At 43.0% G+C, this 17975-nt stretch overlaps 1 protein-coding gene across 4 annotated transcripts in view; it reads right to left on the reverse strand.

The window, feature by feature from the left end:
* slc4a11 (solute carrier family 4 member 11) overlaps nt 1–17975 on the reverse strand; it is a 303412-nt gene that overhangs the window by 171059 nt on the left and 114378 nt on the right. For all 4 annotated transcript variants that reach the window (XM_073042123.1, XM_073042124.1, XM_073042122.1 and 1 more), the window contains one exon: nt 168–212. Coding sequence is in view for 1 of the 4 variants with exons in the window: in XM_073042122.1 (XP_072898223.1) it covers nt 168–212 (45 nt within the window). In the remaining 3 variants the exon portion in view is untranslated. The remainder of the gene's footprint in view (nt 1–167; nt 213–17975) is intronic.

The raw sequence follows: 17975 nt of genomic DNA on the forward strand, positions 1-17975 counted from the left end.
CTCAGAAAAGGGGCCCAAAACTGCTCACAATATTCCAAGCGATGCCTCACCTGTGTTTTATAAAGTCTCAACATTACATCCTTGCTTTTATATTTTAGCCCTCATGAAATGAAAGCTAACATCGCATTTGCTTTCTCACCATGGAAAGGAAAATAGAATCTACTCACCACTCTCCTGCAGGTAGTGCCCATTCACGGTTGGTACTGGGGTATCTGGATTAAAAGCAAAAAGATAGTTGGCATCAATTTGAAGACGCATGTAATGACAATGGCTGCTGTAGACTCATCTTCAAGCACTTAATTATTCGATCAAAAGATAAGTGATGGCAGAGTAGCGTAGTGGTTAGCACAACGCTTTTCAGATCAGGCAACCTGGGTTCAATTCCCATCGCCGCCTGCAAGGAGTTTACATGTTCTCCTCGTGAAAGCGCGGGTTCCCCCCACCCCCCAGGTGCACAGTTCCTCCCACAGTCCAAAGACTACAGGCCGGTAGGTTGATTAGTTATTGTAAGTTGTCCCATGGTTAGGCTAGCGTTAAATTGGAGGATTGCTGGGTGGCGTGGCTCGAAGGACCTCCTCAGCACTGTATCCCAATAATATAAAAAAATAAAAGATTAGCTTTATTTGTCACATGTACATCGAAACGTACAGAGAAAATGCATAGCTGGCATCAAACTGTGCTGGAGGCAAACCCGAAACTCACCTTCTTTCCAGTGCCTACATAGATTTACTAAACTTAACCTTACACCTTCAGAATGTGGGTGGAGAATGTAACGGAGAATGCAAAAACTGCCTCAGGAATTAAACACTGATCTTACAGCTAGTGCTGTAGTGTTATGCTCATTACAGGAGGTACTCAATAAAGTGGCCACAGTGTATATGGTCCAAGAAGATATTCCAAAACACTTAAATTTCACTCCATTTAAGCTCCAAGTACTACCAGAGTCCCAATCCAAGTTAAAGAATACTTGCTAGAATAACACAGTTCTTGCCACTGCACAATCAGCCCACATATTTGTTCTCTAATTCCTCTGAACTATTTGGGGGCCTATATTACAACTCTAACATGATCTTTATTCACTTACTTCTCAGATCCATCCATAAAGCCTGTATGAAGGAGCCTTCAGTGATTTCATCTCCCCAACTACTGCTATGACATGCTGTGACAGGAAAAGACTAAGGAGCTAGTGGTGGACCTGAGGAGGGCTAAGGCACCGGTGACCCCTGTTTCCATCCAAGGGGTCAGTGTGGACATGGTGGAGGATTACAAATACCTGGGGATGCGAATTGACAATAAACTGGACTGGTCAAAGAACACTGAGGCTGTCGACAAGAAGGGTCAGAACCGTCTCTATTTCCCCGAGGAGAGAGAGGTCCTTTAACATCTGCCAGACAATGCTGAGGATGTTCTACGAGTCTGTGGTGACCAGTGCTATCATGTTTGCTGTTGTGTGCTGGGGCAGCAGATTGAGGGTAGCAGACACCAATAGAATCAACAAACTCATTTGTAAGGCCAGTGATGTTGTGGGGGTGGAACTGGACTCTCTGACGGTGGTGTCTGAAAAGGGGATGCTGTCCAAGTTGCATGCCATCTTGGACAATGACTCCCATCCACTCCATAATGTACTGGTTAGGCACAGGAGTACATTCAGCCAGAGACTCATTCCACCGAGATGTAACACTGAGCGGCATAGGAAGTCATTCCTGCCTGTGGCCATCAAACTTTACAACTCCTCCCTCAGAGTGTCAGACACCCTGAGCCAATAGGCTGGTCCTGGACTTATTTCCACTTGGCATAATTTACTTATTATTATTTAATTATTTATGGTTTTATATTGCTATATTTCTACACTATTCTTGGTTGGTGCGACTGTAACGAAACCCAATTTCCCTCAGGATCAATAAAGTATGTCTGTGTCTGTTCTCCTGAATCAGAAAAAAATAGAACTACCCCTCTTTCATCCTACACCTGCACCTCAGAACATCGGATCATCTAGCTGCCAGCCCCATCCCTCCCTGAACCACCACAAATAAGAAAGTCTGTAGATGCTGGAAATCCAAAGCAAAGTCACACACACACACACACACAATGCTGGAGGATCTCAGGAGGACAGGCAGAATGCATGGAAAAGAGTAAACAGTTCATTTTTCAGACAGAGACCCTTCATCAAGATGAAGAAACAGGGAAGAAAGAATAAAAAAGTGTGGGGAGGGGAAAGAAGCTAGCTGGAAGGTAATAGGTGAACCAGCTGGGTGGGAATGGTGAAGGGCCAGATAAGAAAGAGTCTGATAGGAGAGATGAGTGGGCAACAGGAGAAAGGGAAGAGGTGGGGAACCCAAGGGGTGGTAATAGGCAGGTGAGAAGTAGTGAAAGGTTGGAGTGGGGAATAGAGGAAGTGAGGGATGAGGGAGCAGGAAATTTGTTCACTGGAAGAGGAAATTGATTTTCATGCCATCAAGTTGGAGGGTAGGCACCCAGACAGAATACAAGGTGTTGCTCTTCCACACTGAGGGTGGCCTCATCTTGGCACAAGAGGCCATGGAGCAACACATCGTAACGGGAATCAGAATTAAAACGTTTGGCCATTGGGAATTTCCACTTGTGGCAGATGGAGCGGAAGAGCTCAAAGCTGTCCCCAATTTACAACAGGTCTCACCAATTTAGAGATGGCTACATCAGGAGCACTGGACACATTAGACGACCCCAGCAGATTCGTAGGTGAAGCGTTGCCTCACCTGGAAGGATTGTTTGGGGTCCTAAATGGGGGAGAGGGAAGAGGGTGTATGGTTCCCCAACATAGAGGAAATCTAGCCCTGTCCAGCCCTCCTGCTGCTTAGGGTTCCATTTCCCCTCCCCCCCACCAACCCATCTGATAAAAATTTGGAATTAGCCTGGAGTGGCTAAACGTCCACTCTTCTTTCTAATATATCTGATTTATGGCTCTGTAGATCACCTTCAGGGCAGGGAGAGGGTTGGCAATGCCAAAACAAGCTACAGAATTTTGAGTCACTTTAGTGTTCAGCTAGAAAGACGAGTTCAAAAAAACTATTGAGATGCAACCATACTGCAAAGAGTCAAAATACAAAAGGAGATAATTTGGCCCATCTCACCTGTTCTTGTTCTTTGAAAAAGTATCCAAATTAGTCTTGTGCTTTTGTTGTCAGTCTTTTCTTCCCAACCACCACCCTTTACAAGTACGCATCAAACTCCCTCAGGCTCATTACTAAGTACACTCCCGCCATCATCTGGCAACACAAGGCCATTTGCTTCTCAACTCTGCATTCCCCCCCCCCCCCCCCCCACTACCCAGGACATGCCCTCTTCTCATTACTACCATCAGGGAAAGGTACATGAGCCTGAAGACCCACACTCAGTGTTCCAGGAACAGCTTCTTCCCCTCTGTCATCCGATTTCTGAGTGGACAATGAACCAACCCATAAACATTACCTCACTATTTTTGCAGGACTTATTTAATTTTATGTACAAGTATTTCATTGTAATATATGTATTCCATATTCTGCTGCCACAGAACTAATTTCACAACTGCGAATAATAACAAATCTGATTCTCTAGCTACTGACCTCCAAGAGGACCACACCTTGTAGTTTGGAAGTTTGCGTGCCTCAATGAATCAATGAGCTTTGTTGGCTGGAGTCAGCCTTATGCTTTGGCTCTTGGTAGGGTCACCCATGCTAAACAGGTCAAAGGGAGGGAGCCAGACTAAGAGTGGTCCACCAGTCCTCCAGGTTCGGGGGTTCAGCTCAGGGCCAACAACCCTGACTGGCAAAACAAAATTGTTATGGAAATAGCAATGAAGAATCCTTCTACATCCGAGTACAATAGCATTCCCGAGTCTCCACCCAGGACTTCCATTGACTAACAATAGTGAAAAGCGAAAGGAAGCTACTGACATGATGAAGGAAGCCCTGAACACCACCAGAGATGGGGGACCTTCATTGCTGCCCTAAACGCCCGCAGTGTAACTGGCAGCAAGTCTGGCTATGGAACCTTATCATTGAAACAGTCTACTGACTCCCACAAACTACTTTGCATTCATTCCCTCAGAACGTTAGCACCAAAAACATTTCCATTTGTCCAAGAATATTAATCCCCAAAACCTGATCATCTGGAAAGTCTGTCTCAGAACCTCTCAAAGCATTTTGCTGTTAAAAAAAATAAATTACCACTAATGTAGGAAACAGGACCACCATTTTTCATACAGCAAAGTCTTGTTTGAAATGCTGAGATATCAAGGAGAAAGTATCTTTAGAACTGCTGGCTAAATTATATTCTTGGCCAACACTCTTGGGAAAAGGTTCTTGCTCTTTGAAAGAATGCCAACTGCATCTCATCTGAAAGATGAACAATGCGAGTGCAAGTACTTAGCTAGAAGATCTTTAAACAATGTGTAATTTTAGAAACTAAAAATAAATAATTTACAGAATAAAGACAAAGACAATATCATTTATTCCACTGGCCAGTTTGGGAAAAAAAGGGGCAAAATTTCCAAAATCAAAAGAGCTGCAAAGTTACTTCAATAATGATGAGGAACATTAACTCCTTGATGTATCACTGCCAATGTTCATCATGACAACTTCTGCTTAAGACTTGATTTTCTGTGTCCTCTCCCTCCTGCAGTTCTGTGCAAATACATTCAGTAGCCACTTTATATTAGATACCTCCCATACAGAATAGTATGGTCGAGTGCATATTTGTGTCTTTTGCTGCTTCAAGGGTTGGCATGTTGTGCATTCAGTGATGCTCTTCAGCACACCACTGATGCAAGGTGTCGTAATTTGAGTTCCTACCCCAAATATCAGCTTGAACCAGTCTGGCCATTCTCCTCTGACCTCCTTCAATAACAAGGCATTTTTGCCTACAGAATGTACGCTCACTGGATTTGTTTTCTTTCGTTTTTCACACTATTCCCTGTAAACTCTGGAGACTGTTGTGCACAAAAACTCCAAGAGATCAACTGTTTAAGATACTCAAACCATCCCATCTGGCACCGACAATCACTCCACAGTCAAAAATCACTTAGCTTAAATTTCTTCCCTATTCTGATGTCTGGTCAGAACAACAACTGAATCTCTTGGCCCTGTTTTTATGCATTGAGTTGCTGTTACATGACTGACTGATTAGATATTTGTATTAATGAGCAGGTGCACCTACAGTGGCCGAGTATAATGATGACGTCATTACCTCAAAAACACCCATCAGATTCTCCACCTTCCACGCATCTTCCCAAATCACAATCAACAACTCCTGCATGCTCTTCAACGAGCCAAGGCAAAAGTGAAAACTAGAACAATTAACACTTAATTCATCAACTTCCAACATTTTAAAAACTAATTCAAAAATAGAGTATCATGGGCTAACCTTAACCAATATTTTGGATCACCACTCCTAATCTTATCTGCTGCGACTCAATAGGTTTCTATTTCAATTCTTTGCTCCTCCCCCTTCTAGCCAAACACCCTGATACATCACTGCAACCTGTTATTGTCAACAATGTTGTTTAGGAAAGTGAAGGATGTCTATTGACACGCTAATTAAAAGGAGGCAGACCTGCACTGTTGTGCTCCAAATTCATCACGCAAAGACTGAAGGCAAAGCCACACTGTGAAATAAGGAGGCTCAGTCACCTCTTCTCAGTCATGGGTTCAATTGACCCGAGAGGTGAAGACAGAAAGAATTCACACCAAGTTTGCCGTTTCCCTTCAGAACAAAAAGACATCAACAAGAGAGTCACCCATCCAGAAACAATGCTCTGAGATCCAATTCCCATTATTCTTTAACTATTCTTTATCTACTTCCCCCTTCCCACCACCTCAGAGGGAGTAGAAATGGAGAGAGTGAGCAATTTCAAGTTCCTTGGACCCAACCTGGACACAACATATAGATACAGCTATAAGGAAGGCAGAACAGTGGCTACATCTCATTAGGAGTTTGAGGAGATTTGGTTTGTAAGAAAATAAAACACTCAAACTTCTAAAAATGTACCATTTTGACCGGCTGCATCATTGTCTGGTATGCGATGGGTCGGGTAGGGGGGTGGGGGGGTGAGAGGAAGGCTGCTGCTGCACAAAATCGAAATAAGTTGCAAAAGAATTGTAAAATTTGTTAGCTCTATCATGGGTAGTATCTGAAACATCTTCAAGCAGCTTGCCCCTGGAAGACGGTGTCCATCACTAAGGATCCCCACCACCCAGGACAGGCCCTATTCGCACTGTTACCGTCGGGAAGGAGGTACAGATGCCTGAAGGCACACAGTCAGCGATTCAGGAACAGCTTCTTCCCACCTGCTATACGATTCCTAAATTGACATTGAACCCAGGAAGATTACCCCACTACTTTTTTTTTTGTTATTTTTGCACTACTTATTTTAACTTAACTATTTAGTAGGGTTATACAGACAATTACTGTAACTCAGTATTTTCCTATATTTATCGTTTATACTCCTGCCACAAAGTTAACAAATTTCACCACATCTGCCAGTGATACTAAATCCGATTCTGATACGTTTCCTTTATCACTATTTCACATACACCATGTATACATCAAGTAAGGCAATCCTTTGTAGTGATAGCATCCGCACCTTGTGTGCTACGTACAGTTACAATGTCAATTGCCCCATGGCTGTGTAGGAGCAAGTGTTAAATTAATCTTGCATGTTAAAAGGTCCCCGCTACACGATGGGCTGAAGGGCATTTTCTATGTTCTGACCATAAGATGTAGAAGCAAAATTAGGCCATTTTCCCCAATAGTCTGCTCTGGTATTTCATCCTGGTTGATCCATTTCCCTCTCAGGCCCACAATCTCTTGCCTTCTCCCCGTATCACTTCATGAATCAAGAATCCATCACCCTCAGCCTTAAATATAATGACTTGGCTCCACAGCTGCTGTGGCAATGAATTCCACAGATTCACCACTCTCTAGCTAAAGAAATTCCTCCTCAGTGTTCTAAATGGACGTCCCTCTATTCTGAGGCTGTGTCCTCTGGTCTTAGACTCCCCCACCATAGGAAACATCCTCTCCATATCCACTCTATCAATGCCTTTCAGCATTTGAGAGATTTCAATATTCTGTGGCAAACTTCCTTCTGGATTTTATAAGATTATTGTTTGGCTAGTAACCAGGCAAGAGTTTACTATTGCTGACTGTAGCATGTAGTTTTCGGTTTGGATCAGTTCCAGACTTCCTCTGCCTGGCATAACAGGTCTCCCTGTTATACCTGTAGTACAAATCTGAAATACACAGCACATAAAGACAAGTTTATGAAATGTGGTGGTCTCCCAATTACCTGCATTGCAATGTTGAATGTTAAACAGAAAAACAGTATGCAAAAGCAAAAAAAAATGCCATCCAGAGGAGAAGACATAGCTTACATCTTCAGCACACAGTTTATGCTTCATGGAAACTTTCAGAAACTAAATGAACAAGGTCACTTTCTCATTTGACTTCAGGAATAAGTATGCTCCAAACATACTTTCATCCTTATTAAAATCCAGCCAAGTGCCTTCATAACAGATTGCAATTAATGATTTGAAAAGTGACCCAACAGTGGAGAATGGCCAGAATTACTATTAACAAATTTAACCAGAGCTCAGTGGGTACCACTCCCAACTAAAGCAGAAACATCATGGATGCAAACTCCTACTGCAAATTTCAGCACAAAAAAAAATAGGTGAGAATACAGGGGCAGTTTTGCCCAACCGAGTGTTTTTTTTTGTTTAGAAATGCCAAATCTGTACTGGCGTCAGATTATTATTGTCCCATGTACAAGATACAGTGAAGGGTTTGGTGTGCTATCCAGATAATGTCACACAATTGAAATGATGTGATTTAAAAAAAAGGAAGACAGGATATAGTTTTACAGTTACAATTGAAGTGCAGTGCAGGTAGACAAATTGCAAATACCATGATTAGTTAGATTGGGTGCTCTATCAAAGTATATATGTCTCCACACACTACCCTGAGATTCACTTTCTTGCAGGAATACTCAATAAATCTATAGAATAACAGAATCAATGGGTGTTCAGCCAAAATGCAGAAGACAAACTGTGCACATAAAGAAGATATAATAAAAATGAATAAGTCAGCAATAAAGAACAGGAGATGTAAAGTCCTTGAAAGTAAGTTCCTAGTTTGTGGGAACTTCTCAATGATGGGGCAAGAGAAGTTGTCCTCATCTGTTCAAGAGCCTGATGGGCAAGGGGTAATAACTGTTCCAAAACCTGGTGGTGAGATTCTTGATGGGTGTAGGGGTCCCTGACGATTGATGCTACTTCCCTGTGATAGTGCTCTGTGTAGATGTGCTCAATGGTGGGGAAGACTTCACCTGTGATGGACTGGGCCATATCCACCATTTTCTTTTGCAGGACTTTCTATTCAAGGGACTTTTTTTTTTGTTTCCATACCAGGATGTGATGCAGACAATTTATCCTCCACCACACACCTGTAGAGGTTTATCAAAGTTTTAGCTGTAGTACAATTACAAAGAAAGCACTTCTGTGCTAGGTCAGATATATACAAATGAATATGAGGAAATCTGCAGATGCTGGATATTCAAGCAACGCACACAAAATGCTGGTGGAACATAGCAGGCCAGGTAGCATCTATAGGAAGAAGCACTGAAAGACTCTTTCGAGGTGACAGTGCTTCTTCCTATAGATGCTGCCTGGCCTGTTGTGTTCCACCAGCATTTTGTGTGTGTTGCATTTACAAATGAATCTTTGGTGTATCAAAGCAGAGATAAGATGGTTATGTCTTGATCAACAATAGTCATTGACAAATTATAAAAATTTTGAATTTATCTTTCATGTTTATCTTGTGAATGCTAAATTATATGATACCGAGGAGATTCAGCAGGACATCTAAAACTTTGACGAACTTCCATGGATGTGCATTGGAGAGTATGCTGACTGGCTGCATCACAACCTGGTATGGAAATATCAATGCCATTGAACGAAAAATCCTACAAAATGTAGTGGATTCTGCCCAGTATATCACGGGAAATGCCCCCCCAACCACTGAGCGCATCTACATGAAACACTGTCGCAGGAAAGCAGCATCCATCATCAGCGATCACCACCACCCAGGCCATGCTGTCGCCAGGTAGAAGACGCCGGACTCACACCACCAGGTTCAGGAACAGTTAGCATTCCTCAACCATCAGGCTCTGGAACAAAGTGGATCACCTCACTCACTTGCCCAGCCATTGAGATGTTCCATAACCAATGATCTCGTTTTAAGGACTTTATCTTGTTAATTCATGTTCTTGTTATTTATATTTGCATTTTTGTCGCCTTCTGTACTCCGGTTGATTTCTCATTGTTGATTTGTTATAGTTACTATTCTATAGATTTGCCAAGTATGCCAGCAAGAAATTGAATTTCAGGGTTGTGTGTGGTGACACCTGTACTTTGAACTTTTGAACTGCGCGTCTATGATGCTGCAAGTTTTTCATTGCAGGTCCTCACCCTCAGCCAAGAGCAGAGCAGATGTGGCGGAGCAGCAAGCCGCACCGGCCCGGCCCGACCCTCACCCCCGAGCCTTTGTACCTGCTGCCTGACGGGAGTGAGGAAGGAGAGAGGTTGCCCAAGGTGGGCAGGGTCTTCGATAATGCTCATCAACAAAAGATCTGCAGATGCTGGAAACCTTGAGCAACGCAGAAGATGCTGGAGGAACTCAGCAAGTCAGGCAGCAGCTATAGAGGGGAATAAACAGTGGGCATTTTGGGCTCTTTTGATAATGTTGCACGCTTTATGAAGACAATGGGTAGTGTAGAGAAAATCTGTGAGGGGAGGCTGTGGATAGCCACGTGGGGTATGAGAAGGTGTGAACTCTCTGCCTTGTCAAAGGAAATAAACAGCAAATACTGAACCAGTCAGCTCAACACAAAATCGGAACCATTGTTTCAGTGTCATCTCTAGGCTCCGTTGTAAAAGCAAACAGCAGGCAGCAGTTTTTAGAAACTTGGCTACATCCAAGGCTGGCTCTTAAAGGTGGACATCACAGGCCAAATTGTTCCGTTGACAGAGATGCAGGGCAGGAAAGAACGCCGAACCAGTAGGCAGGTAAGATTTCAAGTGGGAGTGAGAGAAGAGATCACAATAACAATCAGACCGTCGTTGGAGATACCCTCGAGGCAGAAGGGGAGGATGCAGAGGGGGGAATTTTCAGGCTTGATGCAAAGGGGTTAGGCGAGGACTTTATTCTCACTCAATATGTTGCAGTTACATTAGATCTGTTAATCCAACACGCTTGAAACTTTGCTGGACTACTACACTTCAGAGTATTGGATGTTATTCATATCAATTCCCCAACACTTGAATTCATTTTCACAATGTTACAGAAAAACAGATTGCTCTATTATAACAGTACGGCACAGTAGTGTAGTGGTTAGCACAATGCTTTACAGCACAGGTTCAATTCCCGCCACTGCCTGTAAGGAGTTTGGACTGCTCCGTGACCATGTGAGCATCCTCCAAGTGCTCTGGTTTCCTCTCACAGTTCAAAGATGTACCAGTTGCTAGGTTAATTGGCCATTGTAAATTGTCCCATGATTACGTTCACTTTTGAGGGCCTCGCACTCACCAACCATCTCTTTGCTGGGAAGCAACTTCCAGTCCACACCTGCCAGGTCTCATCTGAGCCCATTAAAATTGGTCTGTCTCCAATTTAGAACCTTAACAGAATCAGGTTTATTATCACCAGCATCTGTCATAATATCTGACACATTTCAAATTTCCAAGGAACAGTCCCATCCTTCTCCATAAATTTTCCTGAAATTCTCAAATGTTAACTTTATTAGCATAAAGGAGAGTTAAGGCAGAACCTGGGAGTGATTTTTGTTTAATAAAATTTAAAAAAAACCCTATAATCCAATTTTTGTAGCACAGAGTCACTCAGTAGTAACAGTCACACCAGCAGTGGGTACATCAGTATTCAGATGAATGACATCCAACATACATATTGGCTGGTTCCACAGAACAGACAGCAATAAAACTAAGATGAGCTGAAATGTACTCACCTCGCTTCCAAGTTCAATCCAACATACAGGTTTGACTAGCACTATTTGAACATCTCTGAACCTTCCCCAATGCTAGCACATCCTCCCTTCGACATGGGACCCAAAACTGCTCTCAAAACCAGAAATGTGGTCTGACCAATGCCTAATAAAGCCTTGGCATTACATCCAAGCTTTTACTGTATATTCTAGTCCTCATGAAATGAATGCTAACATTGCATTTCGCTCCTCATTGCTGAATCAACCTGCAAGTTAACCTTTAAGGAAACCTGCACAAGGACTTCCACGTCCCTTTGCACCTCTGCTTTCTGAAATTTCTCCCCATTTAGAAAATAGTCTACGCCTTTATTCCTTTTTCATCCTAGAGTGCCTAACCTATGCAGAATGCAACTGAGATTTGTCTTCTCCAGACAGCCATAATACAGAAAAACACAGAAGCAGTTGAAACCCCACCCGTTCAAAACGACAAACAAAAAAATCACAAAACCCAAAATCCCCCAGCCCCTCCCTCGCACAATAACAGATCATCCAACACCCCCCCCCCCCCCACCAAATCGGCAACAAGAAAGAACAGGAAAAAAAACACAACTGAAAGTGGCCAATATGAACTACGGTTTCTTCATTCTACAGTCCAACCCATAAATCTCAGAACTTCAATAACATCTCCAAGAGCATCAGGACCCAGAAGCCTCTCTGATGGAAGACACATGAACCAGTGGCCCCTCCAAGGCAGTGACAAGTACTAGCGGGCCCTCCAGAACCACTCACTCTCCGCTGCTTTTGCCTCGATGTTTCAATCTTTCTTGACACTTAAATCAGCAAGAAATGTAGTCGATCATGGCTCATCATCTCATCTCTAAGCTTCTCCTCATGGTAGCTTGTGCTTGCATTTATTTTCTGAAGTTTTCTCAGGGAGAGCAGAGCACTAGCTCACTCGATTGGACTACCAACTGTAAATCCCAGGGTCCAACAGTTTCAAAGACAAAATTAAGAGAAAAAGAATAAGCAGAAGATGTAGAAAAACTGAAATGATTGACTATCTTGAAGATGTCACCCAAGAAATTATCTTTCGCTGCTGTAATCTCAACTGGAAGCCCTTCAGCCGTCTATGGATGGGACATTAAACTGAGCCTCCAATTGCTCCAACTCTGTATACGAGTTTGCAGATGACGCCACCACAGTGGGCCACATGTCAAATAATGATTAATCAAAGTACAGGAAGGAAATAGAGAGCTTAGTGACATGTTGCCATATCCCACTATTGAAAACATTCTTTGCACATCCATTCTATCCAGACGTTTCAATGAGATCGCCCCTCATTCTTCTAAACTCCAGCAAGTACAGGCCCAAAGGTACCAAATGCTTAACATTAACCCCTTCATTCCCTCAATGTCATCAAATGAGATGGTCATTGACTTTGAGGGGGCAAAAAAAAGTGCACATGCTCCTGTTTCCGTCAACAACACTGAGGTGAAGAGGGTTCAGAGTTTCAGGTTGTTAGTGGTGATCACCACTGGTTTAACCATGTAGATGCCACGTCAGTGCCCCTACTTCAAGAGGTTAAATAGATTTGGCATGTCCACTTTGACCCTCACCAATTTTTAAATTAATGCACCATAGAAAACAGCCCATCTGGATGTAGAACTGCTTGGTCTTGTCAACTGTTCTGCCTGTGACTACGGAGAGGTACGGACACAGCTCAGCACATCACAGAAATCACAACCTGTCTACACTTCTCACTGCCTTGGTAAAGCTGCCAACATAATCAAAAGACCACACCCACCCCAGACAGTCTCTCTTTTGCCAAATGGCAGAAAGTATAAACGCCTGGTACAACCAGACTCAAGGACAACCTTTATTTTATTTGCTTATTTATTTATTGAGTTACAGTGCAGGGTAGGCCCTTCGAGCTGCACGCTAGCCTAGACATGGTATCATTTACAATGATCAGTTAATCTACTAACAGGTACACCTTTGGACAGTGGGAGGAAACCCATGTAGCCACAGGGAGAAAGTACAAACTTTCGTCGGGAATTGAACCGGGCGTTTCCTGTACTGTAAGGCGTTGCACTGACCACTAAGCTACTGTGCCACCCCACTTCTGTCCTACCATTATAAAGACTGTTGAATGGGCACCTCTTGACCTCAAATCTATCTCCTTACAACCTTTCACTTTAATATCAATGCCCAAGCTGCACATTCACTATGCTGTCATTGTTTTACCTCAAGGCACTGTTAAAATGATGTGTCCTGTATGGATGGCATGCAAAACAAAGTTTTTCCACTGTTCATCATTACATATGACAATAATAAACTGATTTGCCAATTTTCCAAAATTTTTTTTTTTAGAACACTGCTGGGTTCTGGGAACATAGTGTGCACAAATTGTCAGCAGTGGTTTCTACATCACAATAATGACATTTTCTGACACAAGTTCTTACTTGGCTTTAAGAAAGTGAGAAGTCATGAATGTCTTTATCAGACTCCCATCTAAAACAAGTAGCAAGCCTACCTCAAACAGGTTCTGAACACTGTACTGTTGCCGGCACGAAGCTTGCACAATAAGTGACCTCAGAACTTCGCAAAGTTAGAGTTATCTTTCAGGGGCTGCACAGTAGTGTAGCGGTTAGCATAATGCTTTACAACACCAATAACTGGGGTTCAATTCCTGCCACTGTCTGTAGGGAGTCTGTACGTTCTACCTGTGACTGCAAAGGTTTCCTCTGGGTGCTCCGGTTTCCTCCCACATTCCAAAAAGAAGACAGCGCAGGCTAGGGTTAGTAAGTTGTGGGCATGCCACGTTGGTGCCACTTGTGGGCTAACCCCAGCAAATCCTTGGACCACATTGATCATTGACTCAAATGACACATTTCACTGGATGCTTTGATGCACATGTGACAAATAAGGCTTATTTTTTTAAAAATAATGGATTAAACTGTTGGAACTCATCACCTCTCCCTCTCTGCCAACCTGACAGGGGAAAAAAAAAGGATCTGAAGTCACTGCCATTTGCCATCTCCAAATTGGCTGCTGTGTAAAGGATTTTGTAACCATGGTAACACGTTACTTATTGGCTGTGAAATAAAAAGGAATTTTGAGAGAAGTAATCTGTTGGTGTGATCAGTTTAGAGACAGATTTTGGCCAGGAATCTCCGAGAACCTTTACTTATGCATTGAGATACAGCACAGAATAGGCCTTTCTGTCCCTCCAAGCCATGCTGCCCACAATCCTCCAATTTAATCCTAGCCTAATCATGAGACAATTTACAATGATCAATCAACCTACCAACCGGTACGTCTTTAGACTGAGGGAGGAAAGTGGAGCACCCAGAGGAAACTCATGCATTCACGGGAAGAGTGTACAAAACTCCTTACAGACCGCAGTGGGAATTGAACTCGGGTCGTCTGTACTGCAAGGGATTGTACTAACCACTACACTACCACGCCATCCTTGCTACCATAAAGGGAATACATGTGCTCAGTTTAATGTGTCAGAATCTGTAATACGGTAACACTTCCACAGCAGGTACTGAGGCTAATACTTCATGTACTGAGAGGAGCCTGACAACACAACCCAATTCAGAGACAAAAATTACCAACAGGGTTAAAATCATGCCTAAACTTTTGGTCCATTCTTTACTTAAATCAGTGTTCATTTCCTTCAAACATCTGAAAACAAAGATATTTTATAAGCAAAAAAGACTCTGCCAGAAATCCAGAGCAACAAACAGAAAATGCTAGATGAATTTAGCAGTATCTGATGAAGAGTCAGGTCCTGAAGAAGGGACTCTGCCCGAACATCGACTATTTATTCCTCTCCATAGCTGCTGCCTGACCTACTGAGCTCCTCCAGCATTTTGTGTTTGTGACAAAGTTTGCACATCAAGAATACAGTTGCACAATATACAGGAATTCCTATTTTTTTTAAAAAAGTGCGAGAATCTTGTTATCTCTCAACAATGAAGCCATGCAACCCGCCAAAAGCAAGGACTGAGTAAAACAAAACAGGAGAAAGCATAACACCTCACATTCTACAGTCCACAGAGTATTGAATTGTCCAGTTCCAGGTAACCTGAACCCTGTGTGTTTCTTTCTTAACTATACAAATTCTTTACTCACATTTCCCCCCCCAAATCACCTCACCCTAGCCCTTCCCTATTATCTAGTTTCATTTCCCTCCCAATTCCATCTATCATCCCTCCGTCAGGGTTCAAATTTACTTACTTATCAGACACTTGAGTTTGTTATCAGATTCAGCTTTGTGTTTCCACTTTATCACTGCTCAGCCTTTACCTCTCCCTCCACGGCTCCACCGGCACTTTCCCTCCCCTCCCTCTCCTCATCTGTTTCTAGCTACTCCTCACCAGCTGCATCTCCCACATCATATCTACACCTCCTCACCTGGTTCCGCCCATCTCTTGCTAACACATCCCTTTCGCCTCTTTGCAATGTCACTCTCCTCTTTATACTCTCAGTCCAAACCCAGACTCTAGCCCCAGAAAATCAAACATCCCTCTGCCTCGTCAAATGGACCCACCAAGTTCCTCTAACAGGGTTTTTTAAAAAGATAATAGTTTAGCTTTGTCACATGTACATTAAGACATACAATGAAATTCGTCACTGTGCATCAGATCAAATCAGCAAGGATTCCGCTGGGAGGCTGCAAATTCCACCAAGCTTCTGGTGCCAACATAACATGGTGACAACTCACTTAATCCTAAATGTACGTCTTTAGAACGTGAAAGAAACTGGAGCAGACTGAGGAATCCCACACGGTCACGGGGAGAATATACGAACTCCTTCAAGATAGAATTGAGAATCGAACACCAATTGGTGATCACCGTGCTGTAAAACAATGCACTAAACATGCCAGCTAGATTGACTATCTGGAAGACGTCACCCGAGGAATCATTGCTTTTTTTTGAGGAAGGTAGTTGAGAGTTTGATGTTATTGTCAGTTTTTTTTTAAAAAGAGGGAGTTGGAGGTTTGACATTATTCTTGCTACTTTTTCTGAGGGATGGAGTTGGGGTTTCATGTATTGTCGCAGTTTTTCTGTGGGGGGGAGGAAGCTCAGGTGTTTGATGTTCCAGTGACCGTTTTCCTTGTGGGCAATCTGTTAGCAAGGGAGGGCAAGGCTTGAGAGCATCGTTTCTTTTTCCTTTACGTGCAGGGAGAGGGTTGATGTCCATTCTGTATTTCATGGCCATCTGAATATCAGAGTTGTATTGTACATGAATAGTCTTGGACAATGAAAACGAACCTTTGTCTTGCCACACAGCTACGTTACCAAACTGCTTTTGCAGCAGAAACATTAAACATTGACCACCATGGAACCAGGGCAGAGAAGATCCATGCTGCAGTGGCCAGAACAGTCAGGCTGATTTTCACATGCGAATCCGTTTCCCCGCTTTTCCATCTCAGTCTGAGAGTTTTTCCATAGCCAGCTATCAATTCCACCCCCCCCCCCCCAAAGAGCTAACTCACCCTACTCCCAGTTAAAAATTAAATGAGATTTTTAAAAAAGTTAAAAGGAATCCAAGGAGGGAAATTAAGTAGATGCCAACTGACCTGCTGATTTCCTCCAGCATTTTGTGTATGTCACTTGGGGGGGGGGGGGGGGGGGAAAGATTTTTAAATAAATTAATAAAAGCAATAACTCAGTGCCATTTGGAATGCTCAGCTTGAGCATTCCAAACTGAGAAGAGGGCCTGACCTCTTCTCATTGCTATCATCAGGGAAGAGGTACAGCAGGCTTTCCCAACCTTGAGTCTATGGACCAGACCCCTCAGTTAATGGTAGCGGTCCGTGGCATAAAAAAGGTTGGGAATCACTATGGTACTGGATCCTGAAAACCCACTCAATGTTTTAGGAACAGCTTCTTCCCCTTTGCCATCAGGTTTCTGAATGAACATTGAACCCATGTACACTACCTCACTTTTTTTTCCTTTTTTGCTCTCTTTTTGCACTAGTTATTTACTTTAAATACAAGTTCTTATAGTACTTTATGGTTTTATTATTATGTATTGCAATGTACTGCTGCTGCAAAACAACAAAGTTTATGAGGCCAGTGATATTAAGCCTGATTCTGAAATGGAAAGCAGATTAAAGGGTAATTTTCAAAATAAATTAGGTAAATGCCCCAGTGCAAGTAAAGCATGGAATCAACTTGGAACTCTTTTCCCAAGAGGCAGCACCGACAGAAGAGGGCTGAATGGTCTTCTGTGTCACTGCTTAACCTTCCACTGGAAAAGAACCTCATTAACTCATTAACTCCTGATGAAAGGTTTCAGCCCGAAACGTCATCACTACCTCCTCCCATAGATGCTGTCTGGCCTGCTGAGTTCTGCCAGCATTTTGTGTTTTCATTAACTGGGCTGTTACCTTATCACCCTGCACTGAAGTCAAGAGTGATGCAATCTATTCCACCGTAATATGGTTAACATAGATTTCTAGAATCGTAATCAGACACTGCAACACAGAAACAGACCCTTCAGCCCATCTAGTTCATGCCAAACTGCTATTCTGCCTAGTCCCATTGACCCACACCATAAAGCACCATACCCCACCCGTCCATGTACTTATCCAAACTTCTCTTAAGTATTGAGATCAAACTGCATCCAACAGCACATTCCACATTCACACCACCATCCTCTGAAGCTCCCCCCTCAAATATTTCACCCTTGACCTGTGACTTCTAGGAGTAGTCTCACCCACCCTCGGTGGGAAAAGCCTGCTTGCATTCACCTGACCTATAACCTTCAATTTTGTCTACCTCTATCAAACATCCCCTCATTCTCCTATGCTCCAGGGAATAATGTCCTATCCTACTCAAACATTCCCTCCACCTCAGGTGCTCAATTCCCGGCAATAGGTAGGTGACTAGAACTGCACCCAATACTCCAAATTAAGCCTCACCAATGCCTTATACAGCTTCAACATAAC

This window comes from Hemitrygon akajei, chromosome 4, assembly GCF_048418815.1.
Source record: "Hemitrygon akajei chromosome 4, sHemAka1.3, whole genome shotgun sequence".
NCBI lineage: Eukaryota > Metazoa > Chordata > Chondrichthyes > Myliobatiformes > Dasyatidae > Hemitrygon > Hemitrygon akajei.